General features: G+C 36.4%; 1 protein-coding gene across 1 annotated transcript; it reads right to left on the minus strand.

Annotated features, from left to right (window-relative positions):
* Positions 1 to 384: 384 nt before the first annotated feature.
* Positions 385 to 24,558, minus strand: LOC138136202 (neutral ceramidase-like). Its single transcript, XM_069055260.1, has 14 exons — positions 24,410 to 24,558; positions 15,362 to 15,500; positions 14,990 to 15,133; positions 14,542 to 14,718; positions 14,363 to 14,490; positions 13,979 to 14,180; positions 13,646 to 13,855; positions 6,963 to 7,082; positions 6,718 to 6,912; positions 5,250 to 5,483; positions 1,376 to 1,471; positions 1,103 to 1,270; positions 883 to 998; positions 385 to 656 (listed from the first exon to the last, which is right to left on the minus strand). Exons 1-14 carry the CDS (start codon positions 24,502 to 24,504, stop codon positions 476 to 478), a joined length of 2,205 nt encoding a protein of 734 aa, XP_068911361.1. The 5' UTR covers positions 24,505 to 24,558; the 3' UTR covers positions 385 to 475.
* Positions 24,559 to 25,108: the final 550 nt, after the last annotated feature.

The following is a 25,108-nucleotide window of genomic DNA, read 5'->3' on the forward strand; positions in this document are numbered from 1 at the left end:
CCTTTTACCTCAAGCAAACTAGACCCAAAGTGCTTTAAATATTTTGAGAACAAAAACTACCAATTTTTACTTGTTTAGTTTATTCAAAAAAAATTGAATTCTTTTTTCAATTTCAATTACTGTGTTCTAACAGACATAATTAGCCCACCGGTGCAGTATTAACTCTCAAACCCATTTTCTCTGTATGTGAAAATCAATTTAATTTCACAATGAGCAGTGATGTTTGCGATTTCCGCTTTGACGTCAAGCGAAAATGACCGTCAGCGATAATTTCCGTAAACATTGTTAAATTACAATAATTCATCTCCGCTGCTGTAATTTGCACCACCAAGAAGAGAAAATGTGTGAGTATTAGTTCACGCTATGACTCATCAGAACAAGAAATTACTTTGGGTAACGCTATTTTATTTTATTCTATTATGGCAAGAAAACTACAACTACGAGTATTACAAGCTAGTCTCAGTCTTAGGGTTGGCTAGTCTTCCACTTGGAATGAGGGGGTGTTTCCGCTGTAGGGGTGGATGCCCCCGAGGAATTGCTTGTAGTGGCCGAAGTGGCGTATCCGGTAGGTTCCCGGAGGGGTGTCGAGAGGGATTTCCCACTGGATGGTGACCTCGCTGCCCCCGATCAGGGTGGAGGTTCGCTTCCAAATAAATCTAAAAAAAATCCAAAAGGGTTACCACTTTCTCTGTCATCAAAAGTGGGATTTGTCAAATGATAACAGAGCTGTGAATCAATTTTTCCGAATCCCACCCCCTGTAAAAAATCTGCGCACTTTCCCTGATCAAGCTGAACAATTTTCCTCCGGAACGAACGAAGATTAATCATCCAAATCAACATCAATCCCGATTAGTCCGCTTTAACAACAGAACAAAAACTCACTTTGTATCCCAGTCGGCATCTGTGGCCGCGACGCTCCACTCGTCGCCGCCAATTAATTTCTCCACCCTCAAAAAACTACCCTCCTGCATGATGTCGTTGCGGGGGTGCCCGGCGACCTGAAACCTCCGTCTTAAATCTCGGCGACCATCACTCCAAGCGCGGGACAATACACATTCATCCCTCGCCAGGGGTTGAAATTATTAATTTCGGTGAAACTCACGAATTTGGCGGAGACCGTTGTCCCTCGCTTCACCTTGGAGGGGGGGTGTTGGAGGCAGTCCCCGAATCGGTGCATCAAGCCGGCGGTGTCGAACAACACCCCCGGCACGAAGTTGTGGACTTTGTTGGAGAGGTCCGGGGGGGTGGGACCTGAATCTGGGTGCTCGCCCTGCGGGAGCAAATAAAAACGTTTTAACTGCACTGCAGACCAGTTCCGATGGCATCACCTCCGTTCGCGACACAGGTACGGATTTACACAGAGAAAAAGACTCACCTGGAACATAGCTTTGGTCAGATCCTTGTACCTCTTCAGATAGAGGGCGAGAGTGTGGGGACCATAGATTGTGGACGCCCCTTCGTAGCGCTGAATCTGCAAAAAAATTGTTTTGTTGTTTCAGCCCTGCCCTGCCCTGATTTGCCTCGATTCACCCAATATATTTGATCTAAATCTATTAAATTGACTCTGGTGGTTGCGTAACGTGCGTAGCTTTCCGGATACGTGTTTAGTGTACAGATTATCTTGAAACGTTTTCAGATATTGAATCTGAACGGAAGTGTGGCCCTATTTGGAATATGGATGTATTCAGAAGTGGGATAATGTAATTCGGGTGAAATTTGCCGCAGGAACGTGCCCGCGAGAAAGACGTAGGCAGTGTTGGATTTGAACGTGAAGATGGGGCACGGTATGGTAATGCATGTGGAGATGCGCCGAGGTGGCGTTGTAAAAAGCGTGGCCCAGATGTATTCATTATTTTCTCTGAAATGTTGACAAACTGTTTTATTCTGCGCGCTCTCTTGATATTTGCAGTTTTGTACATCAGAAGATACAATTTGCAACGAATTTGTCTAAAAATTATTAAATTGACGTCTAAGAGAACAAAGTTGATGTCAAAGGGAACTGTAATAAAGTTGAACAAACTATGCAACAAGCGACATGAAAGTAAAAACTTGATTATTATTTAATTAGAGATTTGTTATAAAATAAAAAAACAAGAATTAACAGTTTAGAGCAATCTGGAGGAAGCTGGAGGCTGTCCTGCATTTAAAATACGAAGAAACATCGGGAGCACCACAAGGATCCCACTAAGGATCTCGGTGATTTCAAATTTCATCGATGACCAATTTTTGACATTTTTCCAATTTTTGTCTGTCTGTCTGAATCCATTTAACCCAAAAACCAACAGACCGATTTTGTTCAAATGAGGTTTATTACAAAGGTAATATTCTTGACTGTGCTCCAGATTTTATTTCATCGCGATACGACGTCAGCGAGCCGTGCAATATCGATAAGTGTGTGCCGAATACATGCGCTGTAGTGAGCTCCCCTCTAGTACTTTTTTCTTAAATTAGAAATTTGTTATAAAATAAAAGACAAGAATTGCCAATTTGGAGCAATCTGGAGGAAGCTGGACGCGGCCCTGTATTTAAAAAAATTTAAGTTCCTAATTAAGTGCTTATCGCTACTTTCCGATGCGTCTCAAATGTTCTAACTTTTGAGATAGAGTCCAAAGAGTACGACATCAACAGACAGTTCAAAACCGTACGAAGAAACATCGAGAGCACCACAAGAGTCTAACTGAAGACTTCAGTGATTTCAAATTTCATCGATGACGAATTTTTAACATTTTTCGAATTTTTGTCTGTCTGTTTGAATCCATTTAACCCAAAAACCAACAGACCGATTTTGTTCAAATGAAGTTTATTACAAAGGTAATATTCTTGACTGTGCTCCAGATTTTATTTCATCGCGATACGACGTCAGCGAGCCGCGCAATATCGATAAGTGTGTCCCGAATACATGCGCTGTAGTGAGCTCACCTCTAGTACTTTTAGAGATTTGCTATAAAATAAAAAAACAAAAATTGCCAGTTTGTAGTAATCTGGAGGAAGCTAGAGGCTGTCCTGTATTTAAAAAAATCTTAAGTTCCTAATGAAGTGCTTATCGCTACTTTCCAATACTCAAGTATTCTAACTTTTGAGGTAGGGTCTAAAGAGTAGGACATCAACAAACCAGTTCAAAACCGTACGAAGAAGCATCGAGAACACCACAAGGGTCTAATTGAGGACCTCAGTCTTTTCAAATTTTATCAATGATCAATTTTTGACATTTTTCGAATTTTTGTCTGTCTGTTTGAATCCATTTAACTCAGAAATGAACAGACCGATTTTCTTCAGATGAAGTTTTTTAGAAAGAAAATATTCTTGACTGTGCTCCAGATTTTATTTCATCACGATACGACGTCAGCGAGCCGCGCAATATCGATAAGTGTGTGCTGAATACATTGCGCTGTAGTGAGCTCCCCTCTAGTACTTTTTTCTTTAATTAGAGATTTGTTATAAAATAAAAAACAAGAATTGCCAGTTTGGAGCAATCTGGAGGACGTAGGACGTTGTCCTGTATTTAGAAAAATCTTAAGTTCCTAATTAAGTGCTTATCGCTACTTTCCAATGCGTCTCAAATGTTATAACTTTTGAGATAGAGTCCAAAGAGTACGACATCAACAGATAAGTTCAATATCTTACGAAGTAACATCGGGAGCACCACAAGGGTCCAACTGAGGACCTCAGTTATTTCAAATTTCATCGATGACCAATTTTTGACATTTTTGGAATTTTTATCTGTCTGTTTGAATCCATTTAACTCAAAAACTAACAGACCGATTTTCTTCAGATGAAGTTTATTACAAAGTAAATATTCTTGACTGTGCTCCAGATTTTATTTCATCACGATACGACGTCAGCGAGCCGCGCAATATCGATAAGTGTGTGCTGAATACATTGCGCTGTAGTGAGCTCCCCTCTAGTACTTTTTTCTTTAATTAGAGATTTGTTATAAAATAAAAAACAAGAATTGCCAGTTTGGAGCAATCTGGAGGACGTAGGACGTTGTCCTGTATTTAGAAAAATCTTAAGTTCCTAATTAAGTGCTTATCGCTACTTTCCAATGCGTCTCAAATGTTATAACTTTTGAGATAGAGTCCAAAGAGTACGACATCAACAGATAAGTTCAATATCTTACGAAGTAACATCGGGAGCACCACAAGGGTCCAACTGAGGACCTCAGTTATTTCAAATTTCATCGATGACCAATTTTTGACATTTTTGGAATTTTTATCTGTCTGTTTGAATCCATTTAACTCAAAAACTAACAGACCGATTTTCTTCAGATGAAGTTTATTACAAAGTAAATATTCTTGACTGTGCTCCAGATTTTATTTCAACACGATACGATGTCAGCGAGCCGCGCAATATCGATAAGTGTGTGCTGAATACATTGCGCTGTAGTGAGTTCCCCCTCTAGTACTTTTTTCTTTAATTAGAGATTTGTTATAAAATAAAAAACAAGAATTGCCAGTTTGGAGCAATCTGGAGGAAGCTGGAGGCTGTCCTGTATTTAAAAAATCTTAAGTGTTCTTACTTTTGAGATCAACAGACCAGTTCAAAACCGTGCGAAAAAACATTGCGAGCACCACAAGGGTACAATTGAGGACCTCAGTTATTTCAAATTTCATCGATGACCATTTTTTGACAATTCGCGAATTTTTGTCTGTCTGTTTGAATCCATTTAACTCAGAAACTAACGGATCGATTTTCTTCAAACGAAGTTTATTACAAAGGAAATTTTCTTGACTATGTTCCAGATTTTATTTCATCGCGATCAGCGAGCGGCGCAGCAACGATAAGTGTGTCCCGAATATATTGCGGTGTAGAGAGCTCGCCTCCCGCGTTTTTATTTTATCGATTTAAATCTAAGCGCAAATACTTTTTGTTTGTAGCTTGTGAGTTTTAATTACTCATTAGCTTAGATTGATATTCTTGATAATGATTTCCGTTAAAACATACTACTCGTACGTCACCTGATAAACATCGCTTTACAATTTGCAATTCGGAAAATTGAAAATTATCCACTTTTCCAGTTAGCAGCTTCGACAACCGGTTAAATCGCGTAAATCTCTTTCCAATTAAGCCCAACAAACAGTCCATCGACGCTTCCACAGCTCGTAACAAATTACCACCGCTGACGCAGCCGCTGCGGATGGAAATTTTCCGTCCGAATTTTCCGAAACGCCGCCTCCGTTCCATTTGCCGATGGGGCGGTTACGCAACCGACCAAAATAATAATCGCATACGTCTAATTCGGTACTCACTTGATATTCCTCGAACGTCGTTATGTAGCTGGTGTAAACGTTGCTCAGGCCCGTAACGATCGCTTTCGTGCCGGCAGGGCCCCCGCTCTCGACGGCGGCTTCGGTGACGGCTTTCCGCAGCCGTCTGCCAGACATGGTGGTGAATTCGCCGGGGACGGCGATTAGGATCACTTCACCCAGACGGATCAGCTGCACCGAAACTATGCTGGGTTGCCACTCCCAAGGGGTGGAAATCTGGAAATTAACAACGGAGGGAAACATGAACAACTGTCAGCTGCATAAATCGCTCTCCAGTCTTGTAAAGATTTACTTTGTCTTCATGAGACAATCCACGTGCTTAAACTGCACAAATATGCATCCAAACAAAACGTTTGGAGGTTCGACCTGCAGTGGTGTCGTACTAGCTACACGCGAGCATGTTGTCGGATAAGACAAGGAAATTAATTTTGAGACGTTTTATTTTCCGGAGCAAACTCTTGGCATACATTACGTACATTTCTCTTTTGTCATCTATTTTTCATTAGCGCCAAACTGGAAAGAGAAGTTGTTTGCACCCCTGACAGATTCCCGTCACGTTTCGCCGATACAAAACTTTTTAATCTCTCTTCCCATCATAATACCGCGATCATGTCTGCAAGACCTTCATTTTTTTTTCTCGCTGTCACCATAATTAAATTGTCTGCAGCCTGTAGCAAGACGCGGTTGTTCACACAACGATCGTTAATTTATTGTCAAACTCAAGGTGGACGACACAAATGCTAACGACCTGTTTATAATTTTTACAAATAATAATAACAGGAACAGATAATGCGTTATTTTTTTACAACCGATGGTAAAATGTAAAAGTTTCGTTTTTAACGAAAATTACCTTGAATTTTGCTCGCGAGTGAATGAGCTGGTTTTAAAGAATATTTTGTTGAAATAAATATTAATCAAGTTGGAACAACAGCATAAAATGTTTTGGAATTCTTTTGTTTCCCTTATCTGATTTTTAAAATCTTCGTTGTTTTTTGGAATATTTTTTTTGCCACAACATATTTGTTTTTTGTATATTGGATTTTCCAATAACAGCGCACCCGTGATTGCTGAAGTTTATTACTATTTTTATTATTATAAAAAAAATTAAAATGCTCCTCACTGAAACAGCTCACGTTCAGTGTTACAGCTTGCAATTATTTCTTTAATAGAACATTTAACCTAGTAATTTTCCAGAAAATAAAACTATCATCTGTTCTTAACGACGTTTCCTTTACTAATGACAAAGCGTTGATATCTCTAATTATGCAGTCCGCTGCATAATATCCCTTAGGAAATATAATTCCGTCCACAGTTTTATACAGTCTGTTCGTACTGTCGCTATTTTATCACCCAGTTACACAATTACGTAAAATCGTATATGTGCACTTTCGTAATTGTCATAAATTGCACACGTTGTCGTGTCCTAATAAGAACTTAAAAAAATAATTACCCTTCCACTATTGATCAGAATGGGCTTGGGATGGTGACAGTCGATGTCTTCTTTCGTCGGTGGAAACAGCAAATCTCTCACTGTGTTCCAGTAGATGCTGGAGGATTTGGTACCTTGGGCGAAATTAAATTCGCCGTAGCCGTCTGTGGTTCCTGCAGCGAAGCTGTAGCCCATGGCGGGACGACAACCTTGAACCTTCAACGTCACGATTTAGAAATTGCGGAGGAAAAAATTGATTTGGGTACCTGGAGTACCGTTCCGTTGGGTAGATTGATCGAAGCGCGCTCTTCCGGCATGTCGACGAACTGCTGGACGTAGTTGACGGGTCCGGTGAGTTTTTTCGCATCGGGGGTGTCCAGGAGGGTCTGCAGGAAACACGGAATTTTAAAAATGATCATTTGAAAAATTTTTAACTGAATTTTTTCGAAATTTATTTTAAACATAAGTAATTATATTTAATTCATTTCGAGCGATACAATTTCACAGTCGCGCTGTCAGATTGCATATTATAAAATTTTGAAAACATTAGAGAAAATTGCGAAAATTTTGAATGTATTTTTTTCCAAATGTGTTTAATGTTTAATTAATCGTAGATATTAAATTTATTTGGACTGATTATATTTTACAATTATGTTTCCAGATGGTATATTGCGGAATTTTTAAGACGTTAAGGTGCTAAAAAAAATTGCAAAAATTTTGTCCCACGAATTAATGTTTTTCGAAATTTATTTGATATTTAAGTGATCATAATTAATTTATTTCGAGTGATTAAACTTCACAATTGCGTTATTAGATTGCACATTTGCAGATTCACAGAATTTTGAAAATTTTATTACGGGGCTAAAAAAATGGTAGAATTTGATTTTTTTCAAACAGACAAGACAACAGCAAGATGACCTGAAGTAGAGAAGAAAACAAGTAGGGAAGGAAAAGATACTAGAAAAGTTGAAAGAAATGAAAGTGGAAATATATAAAAGAGGAAATAAAGGAGATGCCAAAAGAGGACCAAGAAGTCAAGAGAGAAATCGAAGAATAAAGGAAAGGAATGGGAGGAAGAGAAAAACGGGCTGACTGAGAGAGTAGCACGGCTGGAAGGGGAAATGGAATATGAAGAGAGGAGAAGAAGAAAAAGTACCACGGTGATAACAGTATAGAGAGTTGAAGTAAAGAGCAAGCAGCAGATTAAAGAGGACATAGAAAATTTTATAATAGAAAACATAGAGGAAGTTATGGAAATGGAGGATGGTGTGGAAAGAAAAAGTGATGAAACAAAACGAAAAGCTGAGAGGAAAGAAGGAAATAGAGAAGATATTCATAGAGAATTGCCTTACAAAGCAAGAACGAGAAATACACAAGAAACTAAGAACCATCGTGAAAGTAGAAAAAAGGGAAGGGAAAGAAATGAAAGTGGGATATAGGAAAATAACAATTGAGGGGGTTCAGTGGAGATGGAATGAAGAAAGGGGTAGATTAGAAGTTTTTCAGTAGGGGGAGGAAGATGGGTTGGAGAAAACGGAAATGGAAAGAGAACAAGGAACAAGGTAGATGGACAAGGAAAATGGAAACCGGAAAAGAAGCGCAAAGGGGAACACAAGAGAGCAAATACGAAGGAGAAGGCACGAGCAAAAAAGAGACAACGAAGAAGTAAAAGGTGAGGGTATTATATTGGAATGTAGCGAGTTTAAGAAGAGAAGAAGAAGAATTTTGGGACTACGTGAGACAATTTGAGATGAGAGACATGAGTAGAGGAACGGAGCTGGGAAAAACAGGAAATGTTGTTATCGAAAGAGTACAAATGGACATGTCAAGGGGCAAAATGAGGAAAGAAGAAAGGAAGAGACAAGAAAAGGGAGAAGAAGAAGGATGTATGGAAAGAGACGTACATATAGGTAATAAATCGTGGAAAATAATGACAATATACAGCAAAGAGTTGTCGAAGATACAATGAAAGAAAACAGAGAAGAAGAATGTAGGGGACTTCAACGAGAGAATAGGAGAAAGAGGAGCAAGAAATTGGGAAGAGGAGAGGGGGAGAGACTGATAGAATGAATTGAAGAAAATAGGTGGGAAATTATGAATGGAAACAAACAAGGGGACGAAGAAAGAACCTTATAGGTAGCAGAGGGGAACAATGATAGATTACGGAATAGTAAACGAAGAAGCATGGGGAAGAGTAAAAGAACTCAGAATATAAGAAAGAGTAGAGTCGGACTATTTCCGGCTAGAAATAAATTTATATAGAAGAAACGAACCATGAAGAAACGAGAAAAGGAAGAGCCAAAGAGGAGCTGAAGAAGGTTATAATAAAAATATCGGATGACCAAGGAGTAGACGAGTGTAGGTGTACAGGAGAAGACTAGGAAAACCCAGATTCGAAGAGCAAGAAGTAGAGAAGATCGCGGTAAAATTGAAAGAAGTAATTGAAAAAGCAACGACAAAAAAGAAAGTAATAGTCAAGGGAGCAAAAGGAACAAGAAAGAAAAATTAGTGGTGGGACAAAGAATGTGAACAACTGAACAAAGAAACAGTAAAGGCGTTAAGAGAATGGAAGAGGACTAAAGTACGACCAGAAATATAGTAGGAATATAGGTTAATTGCCCGATTAGCTTTTCCCAGTTTTTACGACACGCAATCACAACAGACTGTAAAATGACCAACAGAAATAGCTTTGTAGAAGCGAAGGGAATGGAAATAACAGAGAAGGAAAGTGGTGGGGCATAGGAATTAAAGTGTTTCTTTTATGGAATTGCTATTTTATCTTTAAAGAAAAATATAATCAGGAATCCGAAAGCTTTTGGGGCAAAATAAAGCATTCAGTGATTTTTTTTTAAGTGATAAAATGTCAATTGCATGTTGCAAGTACACAAAATTTTGAAAACGTTAGTTAAGATGGTAAGAAAATTGAAAAAAATTTGTCCCTCGAATTTGATGTTCTACGAAATTTATGTGATGTTTAAGTAATCAGAATTAATTCATTTTAAGCGATTAAATTTCATAATTAATAAAATTAAAAATCATAATTAAGGTGCTAAGAAAATTATAAAAATTTTGATTTTGATGTTTTTCGAAATACCGTGCCTTTAAATAAATTCGGCATTAGAGTATGCTGTGATTTTATTATGAAGTTGGTAGGTAACATGTAATTTTTAAACGCACAGCAGTGACCTTGGACAGCACAGTACACGTGCTTAAACGTCTATTACCAACCGTTACTAGACAAAATATATAAATCACAGACTACTCTAATTCCGAATTTATTTGAAGGCACGGTATATTTAATGTTGAAGGAATCACAATTAATTCATTTCGAATGATTAACTTTCATAATTACGTTATTAAACTCCATGTTTGAAAATTCATAGAATTTTCAAAATGTTACTTAGGGTGCTAAGAAAATTCCCAAAATCTTATCCCCCAAATTTGAGGTTTCACGAAATTTATTTTTTCTATAATTGATTCAAAAAATTGATATTCACGCATAGTTATCCATGCGTGAAGTGGGTCATTTTCTTACGTGTATTTTTTTTTACATTGTTAGTACTATAGTAACTATAGAAACAACACATAACAGTGTGTGAAATGCGATTTCACGCGCATAATTTTTTCTGTTTTTCACTTCACGCACTGTTTTTTTTATTAGTTACCTAGCAACATGGTCACTGGTTGATATACTTCAGATTTCCTTCAAAAATTTGAATTTTAAAATTTAGCTTTGAAAGCAATTATAGAAAAAATATAGTTTATACAGGGTTATTCACGAGGGGTACTTCTGAATTTTTATTTTGCCGCAACCAACAATACCAATGGCAGTAAATACTAAATCAAATGTGTTATTTCTTTTAAATTAGAAATCAAAGTAAGTTGGATAGATGAAAAAATGTTTAAAAAATAACACTACATTTTGAAACAAATGACGAGCACCAAGCGAGAAGCCATCAAAATTCATTGCGTTACAAACCAAACAACATAAACATACATACAACATAAATTAACCAAATTAAGTTTGTTGGAAAAACAAATAACAAATATGTAATAACATTTGGGATTATGGGATTGCACGTACAGAGCGCAGTTTAAGCATCGACGATAGTAGCATGTTTTAACTTTTTTTTGGTTTTTGGGTAAGTAAGTGTACACTTGGGATACACTGTTCTTTTTAGAATACAAAATCTCTATGAGAAGTGTTAAAAAAATTATGTGTTCGCATTTGAAAAAACGTATTTTGACAGTTTAGCCCTGAAGTTCTTGGACCTATACAGTGAGTTTTTTTTTAAGACTGACCATAGGGTTTTACATGCTAATTTTTCAACCCCCTGCTAACTTTTGTTCCGATAAAAATATTCAAACCATTTTTCGAACAAAGTTGGAAGATTTTTTAAACTATCGGATAGATTACAATTTAATATCCCAAACTGTCGAAAAAGTTGTGAAAAAAAAATTTTTTAGAGCGCCGAAATGATAGTACGCCGAGCGGACGCCAGAGTAGCGCCATTGTCGGCTCAACCAGCACCTGACGTTCTCCACTTTTGGACGCTTTCCGCGCGCTAAAAAATATTTTTTTCACAACTTTTTCGACAGTTTGGGATATTGAATTGTAATCTATACCATAGTTTAAAAAATCTTCCAATTGTGTTCCAAAAATGGTTTGAATATTTTCATCGAAACAAAAGTTAACAGGGGGTTGAAAAATTAGCATGTAAAACCCTATGGCCAGTCTTAAAAAAAACTCACTGTATATGAATTTATTAGGACTTTTTGTAGCCTATTTAGGGCCATTTAATTTGGTGTATAAATAATTAAAATCCTCCGATAAATAAAGGAATTAAGGACTCAAATTCTTTTTCGGGGACACCTATGTACATAGTAAATGCGGAGTGAATTTGGAGCGAATGCGGAGTGGGTGATTTGTAATTGATTTAATCCCCCCCTCAGTGAAATCCACCCAAGAGGGAGTTTATTTAGATTATTCATAAAAAAAAACTCTTCGGAATGAAATACAAATTTTTTTAACTATTAGTGGTTTGCCACCACATAAGTTAGTATTGAAAGTTAATTGCACGTTTTACCGATCAGAAACTTAAATACAAAGGAAGCATTAGTCAATGGAACAAGAATGCAAATCAAGTTAATGCATCGCAATGCTACTGATTGCGAAGTTTTTGACTGGAACCGAACGCAATAAGAGAATTTTGATTCCACGTATAAATTTAACATATTCAGGTACTATTTTACCATTTAATTTTCAAAGAGGTCAATTTCCAATTATAGCTGCATTTGCGATGACAATAAATAAATCTCAAAAACAAACATTCGAAAAAATTGCAATTTTACTGAGGCAGCCAGTTTTCAATTAATTGTACATCGCAGCTAGTAGCGTTCGATCATCATTCAATGGTTTGAGATTTTATATTTCTGAATATAACGGCCAGGGCATTTAGCAAACGATGAAATTTAATTTTTTTTACCGCCCGGTTTTTTTGTTTCAATAAAAAATATAGGCATAAAAAATACGAAACACGTGTCCTTTATTTCATTTTTTATTTTTTGTATTAATTTTTTATTTCAATTTTATACAACGTGTAACAAAAATAAGTACATTAATTTTAACTGGTAATAGAACTCGTCAAAAGGAACAACTATTCTATCTACCATTTTGTCGAAAAACGATGTTTAATTCCAAAAAAAAATTGGAGAGATTTTTCACTAAAATAGCCCTACGCCACTAAATACTGCAATAGCTAATTGAGATCAGCGCTAATATGAAAAAAACATTCATTTTCATCCAGAAAACGTGTTTTAACGCCGAAATCGAAATTCAAATAAATCTACCCGTATAGCAAAAAATCCACTTCGTAAGAATCTGGTTGTTTCACGTTTTTAGTTAGCTTAGTTTTGGAGATATGAACGGTTTTAGGAAAATCTTCCCTATTTTTTTAAGCCACTACGCAACGTTTTTCGCCAAAATGGCAGAGAGAAAACTTGTTCCTTTTGATGAGTTCTATTACCAGTTAAAATTAATGTACTTATTTCAGAAACACCCTGTATAATTTGAAAAAGAAAAGGCAAATTAACTGTGTAGCCTTGGCGAAACCTGGCCAGTATAGCAATAAAAAACCTAACGGAATGTCAAAAAACGCGTTTTGTTTTTTTAATATGGCATAGCCAAATTATACCTCATTTTTCCTATCGTTCGTATTTTTTAAATAACTCGAAAATTAGTGCATAATGACGTTTGTAAACGCTCGCAGCTGACGTAATAGAACAAAATTAAAAAAAATGATATGCGATAGTTATAGAGGTATACTTTTTGATAAAAAAAAAAATCTCAGTAACATTCAAACTTAAAAATTTAATGAAAACGGTCGAATTTCGACCGCTGGGCGACCTCTAGTTAAAATTAATTCATTTTGAGTGAGAAAATTTCACAATTGTATTGTCAGCTTGCATATTGCAAGTTCATACCGTGAGTTTTTTATTTTACTGAACATAGGATTCATGGATCTGTAAGTTTGGTTGCCTATTTCAAATGAATTGACTTGTCCATTTTAGAACTGAACATAGCAATTTTACGTTGTATGTTCAGCGAAATAAAAAACGCAATGTATATCTAAAAAAATGTCACTGAAGGTCCTAAGAAAATTTACCTTTAAATTGGTGACATAAAATTGTGTTTTCTACTCAAAACCACCACTATATTCCTGGTCGCTTTGTTTTTACCTGTTTAAAAACACTGTCAAACTTTTGGGACAAAGTTAGAGCTGAAACTCTCCCGAGTGCCTCTTAAACAAATGCGATCAATTTATCACATTAAACATCTGTTTATGTAATAAACTTTGTTTTTTATCGAAGTTGGGGTAAAGCGAAAGTCGGTTTTGTTTAAAGCCCCAAGCCTCACTCGCCCATTAAATTATAAAAAAAAATTTTTTACCTTGGCCTTGTTGGACAACTTCGTGGCTATAATTTGCGTGCTTTCGAACATATCCTTCCCCGGCCCCGCCGCCACACAATACTTCGCCTGTCCATCGCAGGTGCTCGAGACCAAATCGCACTCTTTTCCCGTGGTGACGCATCTCGGCCCCCGCGTGTTGGGGGAGACGTCCCCCAAGTTGGTGGAGGCGAACGCGCCGACGAATCGACCCTGAGAACGAAAGAATTATTTGGTGTCGCGAGGAGATGACTAATGACCGGGGGAAGTTTCTTTCGGTGATCTATTGTGGGGTGGAGGAAGTGAGCGACGCTCGGGATTGGGGTTGTTGCTCACCTTGCCCGTTAAAGAGTTCTTGTTTAGATGTTTTTCTAGCAGGAGGGCAGCGTAACCGACGTTGTCGGAGCTTATGAAGCAGCTGGTGTAGTTCATCGAGGTGGGGTGGACGGCGAACCAGTTGATTGCCCCGATGAGGGTCCTGTTGACTGATTCTACTATCTTGAGCTGGACCATTTCCTTGTCCACGTTGTAAGAGTATCTACAAGGTGGACAAAAAATTATTATTATTTTAACACTAGTTAGGAAATGTTATATATTTTTTTTTTAATTGTATTTCACATCTAAATTGCAAAAATCACATTCTCTTTATTTTTCTGTTAACACCCTGTCTGTGCCAATTGTTATTTATTTCCCATCCCTTTCATAACTTTTTGGGCTTACTTGTCACGTTCTTCCTCCGGATTTAGCAGATAAGCTGTCGGACTGCGATTGATATTTGCCTCCAAGAGTTCTCCCGACGAAAGAAAGATTTCAGCTTCCAGCATATTTTCGTGAGCCCTCACGATCGACTGCAACGGTATCGATTAAATTAATTACAAATTTATTTCAGAGGGACTCACTCTCGTGATCCCGGCCACGAGGGCGTCGAAAGTTTGCCGGACGAACCCCAACGTTGGAATGTCGTACAAGAAGTACATCAGGTATCCCCCGGGAGCATTGTGGGTGTGCGTCCCGCTCAAAATCACGTTCTCTTGGGTGTAAGTGTCCTGGTAGAGTTTACGTAATTGAGCGAGTACCTGAAATAAGAGTGAACAACAAAAGAAAAATATTAGAGGGAGCGGAGGAGATTGATGGCATCTTAAGCAGAGGATTTCTGCAAAAAATGCAAATTGAGTAAACGAGGGAGGAAGGAAATGAGAAATTTATACAGCCTCGAGCTGTTTTTAACATTGCTCTTTTAAGGGCATTTAATTGAAAAATTTATGCGCATATGTAAAAAATGCGAAAATTAATTGGGAAAATAATTCGGAAATGTTCGAATCGGTGAGTTTGTTTTGGTGTACTTACGGCGTAGTGGACTCCATGGGCCATCATCCCAGCATCCACACTAACAAAAACTGCTCTTTTGGTACCATCGTCGAAAATAAACGCCCTGGAGAATTGTCTCAAGTGAATTCCGCATCCTTTTTGGCTTGATTTACCGTAACCCATCTGAAACAACATTTTCAAAAATTATAATCAATTATCATGATGATCAAGGACTGTTTCAACTCAAGGATAAATTCAAGTTTACCATTCTGTTGTATTTTTCGTAAAAAAACAGTTTTTTTTTCAAAGTTAAGATGGATTACTCAACTGAGCACAAAGCAATATTTTCCGAAGTACCATATTTTGCTTTTTCGAAAATTTTCAAACTCACTCAAAAGATATGATACTTACGAATGCAATTTCGGCAGCCGGCCCTGTGCAATCAGCCCTTCCAACTCCGACCCTGTACTGCCCCCATGTCGACGAAACAGCAGCCAACAAGATTACCAACACCTTGACCCAAACACATTTGTTTATCATTGTTCCTTCTCTGGAATAAATTATTTGTTAGCGTCATTATTTGTTGTATCAGGAGGGAATATTAAGCAGCGGAACAAACAGCAAAATGCGCCCTGAGCAAGATATAAATTTAGTTCGATCACATTTTACAACCGCCGTTGTGAATAACATTAGGTAAAGAGATTTTTTCCAAGCAAGAAAATATTACTTCTGGTGACATATGGTAGAGTCATAGATTGAGATGGCCTCTTACCCTAACGGAAACTTGATGTTACTATAAATTTCCCGCATTTATATAACACCGGCGAGATGGTTTCCCAAATTTTAAAATATCGAATCGATAGAAAACACTTGTTAGGGGATTTCTTTTCACTTTCTTTGATCGATGAAATTCCCTCGACTCATCTCAGCTTTCTATTCTTAATGGTGGCAATTAACAATACAAGGAACAAGTACAATGCTTTACACAGCAGTAATGACAAAAGAGTGAAACCGATGCGTTATGTATGGCGATTGCAAGAATGTCAAGTTGTATTTTTATTTCGCTGCTAGTAGATAATATGTTAATAGTAGTTCTGGCAATGAGGGTACCTAATCATGCCTATAATTCATTTCTAAACGAGGGCAATTGGACACATGAAAAAAAATGGTTAAACATTAACTAATTATACTCGTAATCCCAAAATACATTTATATTTCTGGACCCATGTGGTTCGGGTAGTTAAAAAATTATTAATAAACCACCAGGGAAGGAGCTAATTACCGTACAATTGTCTCATTATATAAATGGAGAACACGCAGACAACTAAAGCTTCACTTCGTGAATCCAAAGTTGTTAAATTACCAGCGAATAAACTAGGTTCATTCCTTTTCCATTTAAATGTTAGGAAATAACTATTCTAGGTTAAGACAGCAGATCGTTGACGTTTCTTTGCCATTTTTCTGAAAAATCTGCTGACCGAGAGAATACAAGAAAAATGAAAAATAGATAGTCAGAGCATAAAAGAATATTTTCTAAGCGGAATGAATGAGTCTAATACATATTAGGTTTAAAGAAAATTATTTTGAAATAAGTTATTCTGAAAATTCTGTTAATTTATCTGGATTAAAAGAAAAAATTGACTTAAATAAAGCAAATCCCTGGTGGAGCTGGGATAATATTACTGAAGAGTATAAAAATACTGAAATTAAATACCGGATGGTGTGCGATGTTGCTTATAAACAGAATGAAATCAGGAAAGATGGTTTTGCACATAAATGGAAAATGTTATAATTACCAAATGAAAACAAATCAGATAATCCTATCCAAGAATATTTTTTTGTCATTTGAAACACCTCCATTTTATTTTCATTTAAATTATGCCACCCAGGAGGTTCCGCGACAAATCGGCGCGCGATGATTCAGCGTACGACGATTCGGCGCTACGACAATTAGGCGCAGCGACAAATCGGCGCAACGACAAATCGGCGCTAATTTCGAATATGCATCGTTCACGTTGGATCGAGCATTGCTAAATTGGCATTGTGTTACTTCCCTGCATGTTACTATTTACAAGACATAACCACATAGCCAAAAAATAAAATAAAATTTGACTTTGAAATACCAAATCCATACTGAATTTACTACGCTAAATTCGCATTATGTTAGTTCCCCGCATGTGGCTATTTTAAGACATAATCACACAGCCAAAAAAAGAAATCGATAAATAAGTTCTATTATTAGACAAACTGAAACTGACATTTTACAATTATTACTGTGCATACTTGACACCATTACATTAAAATTTGCGACTGGACTTCATAAACTAGTTGATATAATATTTGCCGTGAGTTTTGAAATTATTATTCAACGGACCGTGGGTAATGAACCCTGTTATCTAATGACAATGAAAAAGACTACACGCCAATATCTTATGTTAATTTATAGATACTGTTACGTTTTAAATTCCATGTAAAACCTAATCCATGTGCAATATTCAAACACCGCGGCCCGGAAAGGTAGTTTTTTTTTTAAACCCCACGTGAGGTACGAGGGAAAAACGGGAGTACTGCTGACAGAACGAGGCAGTTAAAGTTTGGGGCTCAGAGAGAACGGAAGACGGGCGATAGGGTGCGAAGACGTGGCGGGGTCCTGAGAAAGTGGGTCCGGTCAAGAGGGTTTAGGCCAGGAAGACAGTTCTCCAACGTCTCACACGATAGCTTTCCGGGAAGTCAAACCCATGCGTGGCCACCGGGACCTTTCCGGGAAGGACGTCCAGGAGTTCACCTAGGATCTCCAGCACTCCCAACGCAGCCCTTCCTCCAGGACAGCGGTGACAGTATTATACTACTATATTTACGTTGCTGCGCTCCTTGTATATTATTACTTTTAGCTATAGGATATATTTTAAGGATTTAACCGTAATTCGTGTTTGTTAAATTTACCTTCCGTCCTTTTTTTTACACGTGAATCGTTATCAGTCAGTCTGATGTCCTGCTAGCGAGCGGCCAACTTATCTTGTACAGATAGCGGCCGCCGTAACCTCATCGCGGTCAGCGTGGAGGTCGGCCTTGTCCTCCTGGGATAGGATAGGTTAGTGAGTCAGTAGGGTGGAGAGTTAGGTCAGTTTAGTGTACAGTAGGATTTGTTAACTGTAAGGCGATTAAACTGTTTGTTTATTATAAGTTATAAATAACCTTCTACAGAGTATCTATGCATAAATTATTGTCGGGTCAAGGCAGCTTTGGAAAAAATATTATTGTGCCGATTTTTGATCCAGACGATAGTCGAGATCAAAAACATGCCGTGTACGGAAAAAATGGATTTCCTACGTATTGCACAAATGATTTTTTCTACTGGAGTTTGGAAAATACATAAAATTTGGATATTTTTAATATTCTATGAATTATTTCTAAATTAAAAGCGAAATCAAAATTGTTCTGTTTTCATTACCATAGAGAAACAATTTATTAATGAAAAATTGTGAAGGCGTTTAAGCTTTTCTCTCAATTAAATACCACTTTTTACGTTACGTATCCCAGAAAACGACCAAAATTGAACTTTTAGTGTTGAAATTTTTTTTTTGAGGAAAATAGGCGTTTGCATCACTAGTGAGGAAAATGGAGAAAGTAAACTCACTAGTGAGGAAAATTTATTTAACAATCTACTACCTACTTATTAATATAAAAAAATTAAAACACCGTTATTTGCATTAATTGAAACTCCAGATCCGGAAAATTCAAAAAATAGGGGAGTAAAATAATTATAAAGAAATTTAAAATTGAGACTCATTTTCATAAGCGACGTTGGAAAAAATAGTATACACAATTCGTGATCAAAGTGCGATTTTTTAATATACTATTGTTCGACACTGTCAGAATTTGAGAATTTTCTCCTGTGTGACCGGATTTTGATAAATGTCACAACTTGTCAAAACGAAACGTCAAGCTAATTTTAAAGATTTTAAGCGATTTGGCGCCTTACGTGCTGCATTCCAGCGGCAATAGGTGTAAGCATCGATATCAGGTGCAACTGGATATGCTGGTACTAAATAAGCTCAAAAAGCTTTTGGAGCTGATATGAATGACAGGTTTGATAAGAAAAAAGGGTTAAATAATGTAGAAATATCTGATACAATGAGTAATAAAAAATAATAAACTCTATATGTTTTAGATTTGAAGATATGGGGGCTCAAAAGGTGCAGATTTGATCTCATTTATTTTAAATTTTAAAAAAGATTTTGACTGTTTGTTTTTTACGAACCAGTCCAATAACTGTTTTTCTTTTGGTTTTTCCTCTTTTGTCAATTGTATGTCACTATTTCTCAAAACTATTTATTTACGTCTCTTTAACATTCAAAGAGATAGGAAATAGTTTTGAGAAATAGTGAAATACAATTGACAAAAGAGGATACCCAATAGAAAATCACTGTAATTCTGAATTATTGTGATTAGGTTTTCAATTATTTACTTCATTATTTACAGCATTTCCATTTTCCATTTTATGTCGGTTTTATCTCAATAACATAAGGCAAAATGGCATTGAATGTTGTTTCGTATTTCCATGGATGCAAAAAAAATTGGAGTATAGTATTTGCAGTTTATTGAGATAAATCGAATAAATGTTGTCACATTTAGTGTAACAAAAAGGTCCATATCTTCTACAAAAAAGAAGATAGAATGTTTTTTAAATTTTTACCTGATATTTTATGACTGCTCAACAACGTACTGTTAAGCTGTTTCACGAATTTTGGGGCACCATATATGCATTCCTATTATTTATATCATCTTCAAATTATAACTAAAAAACACCGGTGGGCTTAATTTCAGGTAACTCGAATTTTAGCTAATTATTATACTCGTAAAACAGTATAAAAAAGAGCCCTGGATTGTTGCATTATTAAACAGTTCTTTCCTAACGTTTAAATCAAAAAGAAATTAACCTAATTTATTCGCTGGTAATTTAACAACTTTGTCTCCTTTTTGGACTTGGGAAGTAAAGCTTTAGCCGTCTGAATGTTCCCATTTACATAATGGGAGAATTGTATGTTAATTATAATTAACTAATAAGAGCAGCTATTGAAATTAGAAGAGATATCATTAAAATTCCACCGCCTCCAGATGGAACCGCTGCAGAATTAGAAAATTCAAGAAAATGTATTATCAGTAATTAATACACACCATCATCGAGTTCACCCGAACACTTAATCGTATGCAACATAAAATACAATTTAAAGCGCCGTGATTTGATTTTAAATAATTTTAATCCATGTAGAGTCTGACTTAATAAAACAACTCGTAGGTCAGTTTTTACAAGATTTTATCATGTATTCAAACAATGAAAAAAATATACATGTTTACTCGCAAAGATACCCAAATAGGCGCTCAAAAATGTTCAGAAAATTAGAGAAAAAATTATGCAAAGTTTGGCCACCGCTAAAAAAAACTGCGAGAGACGAGTCAGTGGTCCAAATAAAGAAATTGCGTTAATCGAAGCAATTGACGAAAATCCTCATATAGGACAAAAGTCACTAGCTAGAGAATTGCAAAATAAGCCAGTCATCTGTTTGGTACAATTTTGCCAGTTTATTCAACAAAAATTAAACGAAATTGTCAATTTTTTAGACTACATTTTATTCAGTGATGAAGCTAGATTTAGCAATAATGGAGCAGCGAATCGGCATAATTGTCATTTATAATACCACGAGAAGTCCAAATTATGTCGATTATTTTTCAAACTGGTCACGAATTATCAATTGTGCTTGGGAGTGAATCCACGAGTGCGTCAGCACGAGTGAGATTCCCAAGCACAAATGAATGAGGGAAACCAGTTTGAAAAATAGTCTACATAATTTGGACTACGAGTTGTATTTGGAGGACTATTCCATGAACCAACTTTGGCAATTTGGCAGCAAATCAGAAGAAGAAATTAACGCAGAAATCGAAGAAAATGTTTCCAACAACACCAAAAAGACACGTGAGTCTATTTGGAAGCAATTCTCAAGGCTGCATTCATTAGTGGTATTACCGATACAATTTCCACGAGTGGGAATATTCAGTCCAATTTTTTGAAACGATTGTAACAAATATGTAAAATTGTGTTTTTATTGGTCAATTTTTAACAAATGACAGGTGAATGGAATAGTCATTATTATGCACAAGTAAATCCGCAATGGATTCGCGAAACTCGTTCTCAAACAGTTTATTCGGTAAATGTTTGCTGTTGTGTCATAAATCAGCACGTAGCTGGCCCACATTTTTTTGAAGGCAATCTCAATGGGGAAATGTATCTCAATTTTATACACCTGGAACTGAATCCACTGAGGAGGTGGCTTTAAAAACCAGAGAGAACCTAGGGTTTCAACAAGATGGGGCACCTCCTCATTTTCACAAAATAGTGAGAAGATATTTAGATATCGCATTTAGAAATCGATGGATTGGTCGGGGATCTGTCAATATTTGGCAACTCCGAAACCCGGACTTAACGCCCTTTTTATGGGGGACGCTAAAACAAAAGATCTACGAAAGCCCAATTTTAAACATTGATCCATGTGTACAAGCGGAAGGAAGACACTTTGAACTTTTTTTTTTCATTTGTGCTATTCTTCAGTTAAAATAAAAATGTTTCTAAAATTATTGTCTGACAATATTTCTTGTCCAATATTTCTTCTTATAACCTTACATAGAGAACAAAATGTCATTTTGACTTTTAAATGAAACTATTGGGTGATTCAAAATGGTTGTGGATAAATATGGCAACTATGTACATACGAAAATTTATGTGGCAACTGTGTGAGTGGAATGGAGTTCACATTTGTATGACATTTCATATGCGTGCACTTGATTTTCTATACTATTACACATTGACTTGACAATTTTCAAAATTTCGCGCCTATGAAATGTCAACTCTATCCTACCTACAGAGTTGCCGGATAAATTTTCATACAGAATTGACATACCTATTTGTCCACAATCATTTTGAATTACCCAGTAATTTGATTCCTTATTTGTAAAACATGGTATCTAGCAATTTGAGATGTTTGTATTTTGTGTTGTATATCATAAAATTTTCCCGGGAACTCTACGGTAAATAACTGTGTTATATACAGGGTGTATCTAAAATGCGTGGGTGAATTTTAACACGTAGCAGAGCTTGTTAAATGAAACATTTTTTCTATTTGAATTAAAGCGTTACAATTTTCTGTAATGGTAGAAACGGAGCCTTGTCAAAAAAGTTACGTGTTATAGAAAAAAATAAATAAATAAAATTAAAATTCTTATGGATAAAAAAAATTGAGAGTATAGTTAAACACACAATACGAGTCTTTTGGTAAAAATTGGGGGGCAAAAAATCTTGGAAAACTTTTGCTAATTTTGTAAAATGTTACAGAGAAAAGTTTCATAAATTCCAGATACACCCTGTATATAATTTTTTGTTAAATAATTCATTTCTAGACCAGACTAAAATATTTTTATATCTCTGGATCCATGTGGTTCGAGTAATTACAAAATTATCGAAAACTCACCAGGAAAGGGGCTAATTACATTAAAAACGAGTCAAAAACTCTTAAAATTTTAACTTCTAATGATCAGAAAAAATGTTTTGAAAAAGAATTTACATGACTACCCTTATAGCCAGAACCGGTATTAACATATCTACTGCTGCTTCAGTATTGATTGGAAATCGAGTTGAAAATTGATTTGGTTTATTCATAACAGATCTCACATTTCGTATGAATTAACTCGTTAAAAAAATATTTTCGGCGAAGGGAAAAACGTATTTGATTCTCGATATCCTCATTTGCTTAAAAACCGGAACACACAGTTTGTATGGTTTTGTTTTGGTTTCATTTCCTTGTTCAAAAATTTTTCACTTATTGCAGTAACATGATAACGCAACTGGAGATAAAAATTGTTATTAAAAATATTTTTTTCGAAAGTCCGACATTAATTTGTTTTCGATTATTTTATAGGAATAGTAGCATAATAACTACGATGTTGTAAATTACAAGTCAAACTATGTGGAATATACACGGTGATTTAAAAAAATAATTTAAATATCAACATGTTGACAATGACGAGGTTTACCAGTTGCTCGGGGATGCCAACCCACTAAATTTGTTTAGGTCATTTATAGTCACGTGGTATATGTTATAAACGTTTACTGTGAAACTCTTTATAATAACTTGTTTATCAAAATCTTTTATTTATAAACAAAGGTTTTTTATTATTGTTTTCTTCGGTGACAAATCAATAATAAAATTCATAAACTTAGAACAAAAAGCTAATCTACTATCGATCAGATAACGAAAAAACTACAATTTAAAAATGAATCATGATTTTGCCATAAATAGTACACGCCAGACAACGCATACAAAGAAAATGAAAACGATATATGTATGTATTTTCAATGTTAAACTTCGAAAATTGTAAATTACTTTTAATTGTCAATAAAAGCTGCTTTATGGTGTCTAGAACATTCGTGATTTTTTTTAAATTTTAGGTTGCATAGAATGTATAATCTTCACGTCACGCAAAATTGGAGTATTTCGCGGCGCGCTTTTAAACGTCTGTCCCAGCATCAGCAACACGACCGTGTGATTTTTATTAATTGTTTACACAAGTTCCCGAGTTATTTCTTTCGGGAAAATGTATAATGAGTCTAATGAACCACTTTGTACCAGCGCATTTGTTGGAGGCGTCACTTGTGAAAATTTGACATCACGAAATTAGCACGAGCGGAACACAACGTTTGTGAATAAAAAATATCGCGGAGCTGTTATTATGATGTAACAATTAAGAATATTTATGATCAAATAAAATGTGTTGATGTTGTTTCGGAGATAAAAAGTGTGAATTACAACTGACGAGCCTTAAGTCAATAAACAAGGAACGTAGTAAAACGCGAACAAAGAGAAATGAGTTGAAGGGAACCAAATCTAAAAAGTCTATTAATTATCAAAAATGTATATTTGTGGCGGTACCAAAAATTTTGAAAAATTTGGAGGTTCCGTTTTGGTTCATTTTGTAAAATTGGAATGAAACGTAGATAATATAGCACTGCGACTTACCCAAAACGATGTTGCATGCTCCCACACCAAATCGCGTTTGACAGTAAACAACAACACTCTTGTATTTCACTGTCATGGTTGAGTCACGACATCTCAAGAATTTTTCCTTGGGACAGATACACCGCACCGAACGTCTATCAATGACAGCTCTCTAATCGCACAAAAATTTTGTACTGTTAATTGTTAGCAAGTGCGTTGCCAAAGACTTCTACCTCATCGCCTAACTGTACCGTCCTCTAGTAGTAAAATGCGAGCGAAAGTACTACCAAAACCGCCTCATCTCGTTGCGTTTTTCATGTCGAAACGATCCGTTTGCGGTTTAGCGATAAGCGACGGCGTTGTGTAAATTTGGAGCGCAAATCTAGATAACGGAGTATTTTTAGGTACTTACCCCGATGGAGTACCGAAGGGGCAACGGTCGAGCGCCAAGGTTGACTCATCGGAGGTATTGGCCGCACGTACATAAAGAAACCTAACACTGACCATGACAAGCGTTCAGATGTCAATGATAACTACCGACTTCCGCACAGGTTGCGACATTGGAATTAATCCAATGACGACGGATTTTACGCTTCGCTGGGCAAAACGCTACGAAGAAGTGGAAGATGTGCACAATGGCTCATGTCGGGGTTTCTCCATGTCTGAGGGTGTTTCGGGCGTGGCGTGTAGGGTCGGTCTCGGTGTGCCGCAAGGCTCCCATTTAGAACACCTTCTATTCCACACTGTACTACTTTTTAAACGTAACAATGTTTCTCTGCTGCTTTTCGTTACTAATGACTAAAAGTTTACTGGAAAAAGCTTTTGGTAATTGTTCACTTTAACTAACTTCTCGAATTTTCGCGTTTTTTCTGGCTAAACACCCTCAGGGCGTCCTCCTAGATCGTGTCCCACCATTTAAACCTTGTGCAAATGCCTTTTTTCACTCTTGTTGTGTTTCAAGGTCGCGCCAAGTCTCAGTATAACTAAAGGGTAAGGAAAATTTTCATTTGCACAAGGTTTGACTGGTGGGAAATGATGTAGGAGGACGTCCCGAGGCTGGCTAGCCAGAAAAAACGCGAAAATTCCAGAAGTAGTTAAAGTGAACAATTAC

The sequence above is a fragment of the Tenebrio molitor genome, chromosome 8 (genome assembly GCF_963966145.1).
Source record: "Tenebrio molitor chromosome 8, icTenMoli1.1, whole genome shotgun sequence".
In the NCBI taxonomy this organism is placed as follows: Eukaryota; Metazoa; Arthropoda; class Insecta; order Coleoptera; family Tenebrionidae; genus Tenebrio; species Tenebrio molitor.

What these genes read in the sequence shown, in the direction of transcription:
- LOC138136202 (XM_069055260.1), bottom strand. Translation starts at nt 24,504, where the DNA reads ATGGTCAGTGTTAGGTTTCTTTATGTACGTGCGGCCAATACCTCCGAT. An exon ending in AGAACTCTTTAACGGGCAAG is followed by an intron (nt 13,856 to 13,978) that starts GTGAGCAACAAC and finishes TTTCGTTCTCAG; the next exon opens with GGTCGATTCGTCGGCGCGTT. An exon ending in CGACGTTCGAGGAATATCAA is followed by an intron (nt 1,472 to 5,249) that starts GTGAGTACCGAA and finishes ATTTTTTTGCAG; the next exon opens with ATTCAGCGCTACGAAGGGGC.